General features: G+C 47.4%; 1 protein-coding gene across 1 annotated transcript in view; it reads right to left on the bottom strand.

Annotated features, from left to right (window-relative positions):
* LOC101642915 (complement factor properdin) overlaps positions 1 to 3,794 on the bottom strand; it is a 10,424-nt gene extending 6,630 nt beyond the window's left edge. The window contains exons 1-3 of the mRNA XM_004713218.2: positions 3,291 to 3,794; positions 2,968 to 3,113; positions 2,730 to 2,880 (exon numbers count right to left, since the gene is read on the bottom strand). Of these exons, the coding sequence (XP_004713275.1) occupies positions 2,730 to 2,880; positions 2,968 to 3,040 (224 nt within the window). The 5' untranslated portion in view covers positions 3,041 to 3,113; positions 3,291 to 3,794. The remainder of the gene's footprint in view (positions 1 to 2,729; positions 2,881 to 2,967; positions 3,114 to 3,290) is intronic.
* Between the last annotated feature and the right edge of the window lie 5,110 nt (positions 3,795 to 8,904).

Raw genomic sequence — 8,904 nt, 5'->3', positions numbered from 1 at the left:
TACCTCTCTATATCCCACCAACCAGTTGCCATCACCTTCAGAGCTGACCTCTCTACCTTGAATTTAACTAGTCTCGTAGATCCCCTTGGAAGCCACAGTCTGGACTGAACCTTGTTTGAAGGCACCCCAACGACACTAGGACAAGTTAATTATGGAGAGAATTTGCCTGCAGCCCTGCACTGACCACCGAGACATGGTTAAACACGATTTACTTGGAATAAGATGGTGCATGTCTGAACTGGAACTTTGGCAGCAATACTTTTAGACCTACCCTTGAAGATGTGACCCTGTCATGACCTGGGATGCTCTCACAAATCTCCAAGACCCCGATCTCCATAAAATATTTAGTTGTACAACAAGCACTCAGAAAAGACACTTGGTATGTATCAAACAAAACAAAACAACAAAACCCAAACACTGTCATCGAGTCAATTCGGACTCACAGCGCTGCCGTAAGACGGGGTAGAACTGCTCCTGTGGGGTTCTGAGACTGCAATTGTTTGCAGGAGTAGAATTTCTCATCTTTCTCCTGCGGAGTGGCTGGTGGTTTCCAATTGCCGGCCTTCCGGTTAGCGGCCAACATGTAACTCACCACCAGGGCTCACTAAGGGCATACAGGACCGGCTCAATAAATGTAAGTTGCCATCATAATTAAGTGACTGGAACTACCTCAGAAAGCAAGCTGCCCCACACCCCTTCACTGCATCTGGTACACAGGAAGCACTCAAAGAACATGAAGTGTCAGCAAAATTTGGGGCCTGAAGTTGCCTCAGTGGCATAGTGGTTACACATGAGGCTGCTAACTGCAAAGTCAGCAGTTTGAAACAAACAGCTGCTCCAACGGAGAAAGATGGCGCTGTCTATTCCTATAAACAGTCTAGGAAACCCACAGGGGAAACTCTGCCTTGTCCTACAGGGTCACTAAGAGTCAGAATCCATTCGATGGCAGTGAGTTTGGAGTTTTTGAAGTTGTCCTAGGAGTTCTCCAAATTAAAAAACCAAACAAACAGAAAAGAATTCTCCAAATTCTCCCGCCTCCACAAAGTAGCCACTTAAGAGTAAGGCTGTCGTCCCACTGAGGGAACTGGAGCCACTCTGTAATGCTGCCTGGATGTATGCAGGAAGTGCTCAATAAACATGAGCTGCGACCATGGTTCTCAACCCGAGGGTTCTTCCTTCCCCTGCTCCCAAGGGACTTTCCTGGATGTCTGGAGACAGTTTGGGTTGTCATACCCCTGCTGGGCAGGGGTGGTTACTGACAGCTAGTGGGCAGAGGCCAGGAATGCTATACACTTATGTATGTATAGCTGCTTCCATGCACCTATCTTATCTACCTATTCATCTAGATCAGTGGTTCTCAACCTCCCGAATGCCGCGGCCCTTTCATACAGCTCCTCATGTTGTGGAGATCCCCCCAACCATGAAATTATTTTTGTAGCTACTTCATAACTGTCATTTTGCTACTGTGATGAACTGGACGACCTCTGTGAAAGGGTCGTTCGACCCCCAAAGGGGTCACGACCCACAAGTTGCGAACTGCTGCTCTAGATCCATGCTGTACTTTTGATTCTGGATTAGGTGATGGTGTACAGAGTCGATCATTTTCCATTCAACGACTCATAGACATTTTGTTTCAGCTCATGGATTGCAAGCCCCACAAGGTAACCTCACTCTCCCACTTCCTCCCTGTGTCTCCTGTTTCCATCCCTTCTTTCCTAACCCTTCTCAACTTCGCCCTTGGGTCAATGCTGCCCTTCCATCTCAGATGGTTGAGTCTTCTACCTCCCTCCTGTTATTGTTCCCCTTATAGACCTGCCTATTGTGTGGCTGAAAACTGAGCCGTGACGCCGAGTCCAGTTCAAGAGCTATATTCTCAAGGGATTCTCCCAGCCTCAATTCAGACAGGAAACCTGGTCTCTTCTAATTTTGAGTTCTGTTTCATATTTTTCTTGCGCTCTAGGCAAGCCTTCTAAGGTGATCCATTTCAGAACAGTTGGCAGTGGTAGCCAGCCACTATCTAGTTCTGGTCTCGGCGTCATGGAGGGTCGTGCTTGCATGGTTTATTAGTTCACTGGACTAATCGTTTCTATGGTGCTTTGACTTTTTTCACTCGTCCAGACAGGGAGAGACCAATGATGGTGCTACCTTCGGTGGCTGCTCATGAACTTCTAAGAGGCCAGTTGTTACTCACAAAGTAGGTATAGAACACTGGCTTGTGGGGGGCGGGGGGCGCTATAATAATTGATTGTAGTATCCTCCAGACACAGTTGGTTTCATACCTTTGTCTCCAGTGTGCTCCCCCACATTCATGGATCTGGTTGCAGCAAAGACAAATCCTATGTGCAAATATCATCTGCCAACCCTCTCTCTGTCTGTGGGAACACTTCCACTCTCCTTCGTAGAGCCACGCACCTGCTCTGGGATCACAGTTACTGTGGGCCTGTGTACACAACAGCATTGACCTCTGCTGCCTTTCACTCTTGCACTCCTCAGGGATGCTATTAAACACCTTACACCGCCCTACCACACACATGTAGCACCCCACCCCCAAAGAAATTTCCTGACTCAAACTGTTCACAGTGCCAAATGGAGAAACCCTAGGCTCTGATCTGAGCTTCACAGCGCCTCCTGGAGAGCCCAGAGCAGCGAAGAACCTGGGCCTCCTCGGTTCCCCCTTTCAACAGTCTTTTCCATTTCCCCATGCTCCCCTGCCCCAGAGCCCTCCTAACCTGCATGCCTGGCAGAATGTACTGCCTGGCTCCTGGAAGGCATAGGCAGCATTGAGACAGCAGTCTTCAGCGCTGACACCTCCCCCCAGGAGGTTCTTGCACTTGCCGGAGGACTCCTCGTACTGGGTAAAGCAGAGTACAGGGTCGGCGCCTATGACAGGGCCAGAGAGTAGGGCGTGGTCAGGGGCAGTGGGCCCAGGCAAACCTTGGGGGCCAGCCGAGTCCCTCACGCACTTACCTGTGGCTGGCAAGGTGAGCAGCAGCAGCAGCGGTGGCAGTAGCCACCCAGAAGCCTGCGCGTGGGCCGTCATGTCGAGCACTGTGTCCCACCAGAGGAGACCTGCCTTTATCCGCAGGGAAAGGGGAAGCAGGCTGTTGGAGGAACTGGGAGGGCAAAGGGTAGGGTGTTGTACAGACCTCTTCAACTCGGACTTCTCCCCGTTCCTTCTCCTCCTCTCCTCTCCCGCTCAGTCTTGTTTTGTTTGTCACGGTTTCCTCAGCACCTCCCCCTGCCTAACAACCCTTCTGTGCTCAGTCATTGCTTCCTGCACAAATCCTTACTGGGGAGAAATGAAGCATTGGGATTTGGAATAAGACAAACGTCCAAAGTGTGTGATCTTAGGCAGAGCAGTTAAACTTCAGAGATCTCCCTTTCCCTATTTGTAAAAGGCTGATTCTCTACTACAATTATAGGCTGGACCTCAGAGGTTGCTGAACACGGCTGAAGTATTTCCCAGTGGGGGAGGGACATGGAGGTAATTGCTTCATCCTCCATCCTAATTTAACCTCTGGCCCTCCTCTTTTCTGATGCAATCGTGGTGAGGAAGGTCATGGCAAGGGAAGTGAGAAAGGGAAGTAACAGGACTGTGGGGAAAGGGATACAGAAAGAGTGAATTGGGGATAGCTACTGTTCTAGAGGCCCACCCTTCAGCGCCTGGGGAAGGGGCCGTTAGGCCTGGGTTAAGGGCAGCTGTACCGTGTTCCAGCAGCAAATGGACTTGTCCAGTGGAGCCGGTTTCCTCCTCAGTAAAATGTGCACACCAACGCAACCTACACCACAGGGTTTGCTGCAAGGGTGATTGTTAGGTGCTATCGAGTCCGTTCTGACCCATAGCGACCCTATGCACAGCAGAAGGGAACGCTGCCCGGTCCTGCACCAGCCTCACCGTTGTTCCTGTGCTTGAGCCCATTGTTGTAGTCACGGTGTCCATCCATCTCCTTGAAAGATTGAGCGTTTAGATTTTAAAAAGTGCTTAGAGAAGTGCCTGGCATAATATAGTATAGGCATCCTGACAATTTTGTCAAATAAATTAATTCAAAAAACATTTACTGTATACCTATTAGGCGTTGGATGCTATTCTGGACACTGGACAGTGCAGAGAACAAGAGAGACAAAAATCCTGGCCCTAGAAGAACTTAACATTCTAAAAAAGGGGACAAATAATAGATGTCATCTCTCAGGTTGGCAAAAAATTATGGTGACAAGAGAAGACATTGACAGGAGTGGAAGGGTTAAAGGCAATAGAGGTAAATACTGTTTCACACACAATCCTGCAATCATGATGATCTACGATGCATCGATGTGCATGCCGGCCAAGCAGGTGTGGGAGTGGGAATGGGAGTGTGCCACAAATATATATAGGTTTCACAGAAGATCTATGTACATGGGTATTACCCTTGTTGGAAGAATATCCATGAATGTGTTTGAGCACACAGGGGATGTTATAAAAACATCTTAGACATAACCAAACATCTTGAGGGAATGAGTCGCTAGGCCTGAGAGATCAGGAGTACTCTCAGGGACACTAAGGTCAACTGACATAAAATAATCCACAAAGATCATGCTCTACATCCTACTCTGGTGACTGAGGCCTTAGAAACTCATGAGCAGCCTCGTGAGGTGTAACGGTTGGTCTCTCCCACTCTGGAGGAAAGAGGAGTGCTGAAAATCAGCGACCCGTGGAAAGAACTAGTCCACCGGATCACATAAATAGGTCTCCACAATTCAGAGGCCAGAATTGGATAGTGCCGGGCTACCACTACTAAATGCTCTGAAAAGGATCACATTAGGTGGTCTTGGAAAGAGTCGGGGTAAAATGTGTAACAAAACTCAAAATCATGAATAGCTGACTTGTACTTGTGGTTTATAGCTGGCCTATACTCATATAATTTCCTTTTCTCAATAGTGTTTTAAATTCTATACCATTGGCTAAACTAATGGCACCATCAATACATACTAGCTATGCATTGGACTACAAACTGAAAGGTCAGCAGTGTGAAACCATCAGGCAGCTCCATAGGGGAAAAATGAGGCTTTCTTTGCCTGCGAAGATTTGCAGGCTCAGAGACTTGCAGAGGCAGTTCTACCCTGCCCTATAGGGTCACTGTAAGTCAGCATTGACTTGATGGCAGAAGGGATCACCTGAGGGGGATGCTTAATAAAGTTCTCTAACATAAAATGACAATGATGTCTCTAAGGTTTATATAGAGACACATAAATGATAGATACAGGGATGGATTTGGGGCTTGCACTTAATTCTAGTCCCAATCTAAGAAAAATTAATTCTTATGACATGGTCCTGCTTGATGCTTGACCTCATTAAGAGATCACTGCAGATATGGGTGCTACAGCAAAGTGTGGTGATGAAACTAGATGGTGCTCAGCCATCAGAAAGCATAGGATTTGGGGTCTTTTAAAGGCTTGTCTTCAAATAAGCACCCACTTATGTTATATGGAAGCTGTCATGCCCTAGCTCAGTAGATTTCCGACTCGCCTGGACAGTTTGTTGAATCACAGGTCTCCAGGACTCACCTTTGACTTTCTGAAGTGGGGTTTAAGAATTTGCATTTCTGATGCTGCTGGTCTGGGGACTGCACTTTGAAAACCACTGTTCTAGATTCGGACTTTTTCTTTGTGGGACTCATTTTTGAGCAAACCACTCCATAGGTTTCATGTTTGCCTGTTAATCACAGTTTCCTCTTCGGCCCATTTTTCATGTAGGCAAAACTCCCCAGACTTGCAATTTTTAAAACAAGCTGCAATGAGCGAAAAAGTAGCCCTGGTTTCACAGTGGTTAAAGCACTTAGCTGTGAACTGAAAGGCGGGTGGTTAAAACCCACCAATGGCTGTGCAGGTGAGAGATATGGCAGTGGGCTTCGGTCAAGGTTGCAACCTTGGCATGCCTATTCTGTCAGTTCTATTCTGTCCTATAGAGCCCCCGAGTCCAAACTGACTCCATGCCAACAGGTTTGGTTTCTTAAATGAGTGAAACTCTAGAGCCACTATAAACACAGAACTCTTTTAAATTAACATAAAAGAGGCTAAGATGTGAAGGCAATGTCTCATTTCCCCTTGATATTCATCAAGGAAGAAATGTTTCTGCAGATTAAAACAAGGACAGAAAGAAGCATTTTATTTGGGCACAGTTTTCTCAAGAATATCAGTCTTCTTCTATGGGCAATAAGATGTGTTGGTGGTGGTATTCCTATTTGTGACAGATGTACTAGGTTTTCTAGTAATTTAAGTCTGTTTTTGAAAGGGTACGTTTCTCTCTCACACACAAAATCTCCATCTCTTATATCCCTGTTCGCTCAAAAGAACAAAAGGGGTCTTGTTCAGGCTCAAAGACTTCAGACATCAGTGCTGTGCTAATCTTGTGAAAACAGCCTCCCAAACAAACCTGTAATTCTGGTTGGCTGCTTTGTTTAATCGCCTGTTGCCCCGATAATATTATCATTGATAATTCCTATTCCCAAACTGTATAGATATTCAAAGGCTTCCTTGCAGAAGACTGCTGGCATTTTCATTTCCTCTGTTATTTGGGCAATAAAATGGCTGCAGAGTCCTTAAAGAAAGAGGGTCTTATTTAATGACTGCATCAAACCAAAGCAAACCACTTTCCGTCGAGTTCATTCCAACTCATGGTGAGCCCATGTGTCAGAGAAGATCTGAGCTGCTGGGGGGTTTTCAATGACAGATGATTGGTCACTAGACTCACCGGCCTTTCTTTTGAGGAACTGTGGGTGGACTTGAATGGCCAACCTTTGGACCAAGAGTCAAGCCTTTGTGCTGCACTCAGGTACTCTGCAACAATTGTGTTACTCCACTGAGATGATGTGTGTCTTGTCTGTCTCTCTCCCGAAAACATCAGCTCTCCTGGGATCTAGATGATTGACTGCTTTGCAGGGCCGAGACTGGCACCAGTATACAATACTCACCTTGCTGCCAGGGAGTTGATTCCTACTAATAAATGCCTACGGAATGAATTATTGGACCTTTAGCGATTCTGGTATGTGCTAATAGTCTGGGCTTGGCGGTAAGAACCAGAGGCATCAGTCGGGGATAAGTATTGTTTTAAGTTCAGGAACTGGAAGCGGTCACTCAGAAAGGGCCTGAGAAAAAGCCCCGGGGGAACCCCAGCACTGAAGTTTTGGAGAACTGGGAAAAACCAGCCCAAGGAATGGGGAGGAGGGTCAGGGAAGAAAGAGGACAAACAGGAGTTTTTGTCCTGGGCTGGGCACATTCCATTGGTGGTCTCTCATCCATGGTCTGTCATTTTTCTCCCACAATTTGACCCACACAAACCCAATTTCCAATTCACAGCCTCTTCTGTAGTCGCTCAAAAACAGCTTCACATACACACGAAACCACATTTTCTCGGATACGCTTTCAGGGAGTGTCTTTCTGTCCCTGACTCAAAGCCTTGCTACAATCTGCCACTAACAGTTTCACATACAGTTATGACAGTTCCTATCTTGTCTCATTCAATCCATCACACCAGTTTTTCACACATACACAAACATGGCCACACACACAAATATACCTACTCCTAATGTATCCACACGGTCAGCTTCCAAGCACCAGGTGGTTAAGTGAAAATTGCTATTATCTAAGGAGGTTGACCACCTCGGATCAAAAAACCGATGATGACTAATGTACCATTACACAACTGTCAAACCATTGGGAATCATGGCTCCGCCAAGTTGACATCAGTCATCTTATCCATCACAGTCAGCGTTCTCTCCTCTTACTGCCAGACATAGGTCTTTCATGCGCAAAATCGTCGGATAGATTTTACTGTGTCAGAAATGCAGACTGTTGTCTAAAGTTGAGAAGGAGTAGGCGCACAGTCTTGATTTATGGTTACCACTCGCCTCTCATGAAGATTCTCACACACCCAATCACCTTCTCTCGTAAGTCACTGTTCCACCCCCACCCTGCCCACAACCTCTCCCAGATCCCCCCCCACAATCATAGTGTCAAACTCTAGACCCCTAGTCTTCCAATTCTTCTCAACCAGTTCCCAACACTCCCAGCCCTCGGTTTATAGCCTTCACTATAGTCTCCAGCAAGGTTTTACACAGGCTCACACAACCAATTTCTCATTCTCTCACTTTTCCTCAGTCAGTCCCGATTCACTAATTCACAATCACAACTTCTCTCAATAAGTCTCTCTCTCTCACATACATACTCTACCATTTTCTCCAGTCAGCTGATCACATTCACGAAACAGCTGAGCAAGTGGTTTGAGCCACTCTTAGTTCCCAGCCTTTCTGTCCCCGTCCCCGCCCCCCCGTTTCTACAGCCACATTTAACGTCTCATGACTTCTTCCTCACACACTTCGTCTCTCAGATACTGTCTCCTTACCCATTGCGTCTTTCAGTCATTGTCCCCTCCAATTCATCTTCTCCCCTCCTTGGTTGGTGTCTAGCTCCTACTACACACAGCCTGGGCTGCCTGCGTGGCACCAATGGCGCAAGTGCCCCACTGCGAACCCGAGGGTGCGGAGTCCACCGTGAGGAACCTTGGCCGACGGGCCTGGTGATCAACTTTGGAAGAATCAGCCACCGAAAACTCCCCGGAGCTCAGGTCTAGGGACACACAGAGGGTGGGATGGTCTCTAGAGGACAGTGACAGGACTCTTCCCTCCAGGTGTGATTCCGAAGTACCTCATCCTGCTCAGCTGCCACCCAGCGGTCGGAGGGAACGTGGGTGTCGCTATGATGCTTGCTGTTCAGGATTCGGTGGCGCGTCTAGACTCAAAAGGACTAGAAGAAAGGTCTGGAGGACTCAAAAGGACTAGAGAAAACTCCTGAAAACCCGCCAATGAAAACCCTATGGATCCCAATCACCTGGTCTGCCAGCAATCATGGGATGCCTCCCGCTGGGCAGTG

This window comes from Echinops telfairi, unplaced genomic scaffold (genome assembly GCF_000313985.2).
Source record: "Echinops telfairi isolate 266 unplaced genomic scaffold, ASM31398v2 ScPeMD7_19;HRSCAF=73, whole genome shotgun sequence".
NCBI lineage: Eukaryota > Metazoa > Chordata > Mammalia > Afrosoricida > Tenrecidae > Echinops > Echinops telfairi.
Note: the sequence above shows the minus strand (reverse complement) of the source record. Positions and strands in the feature narration are given on the sequence as shown.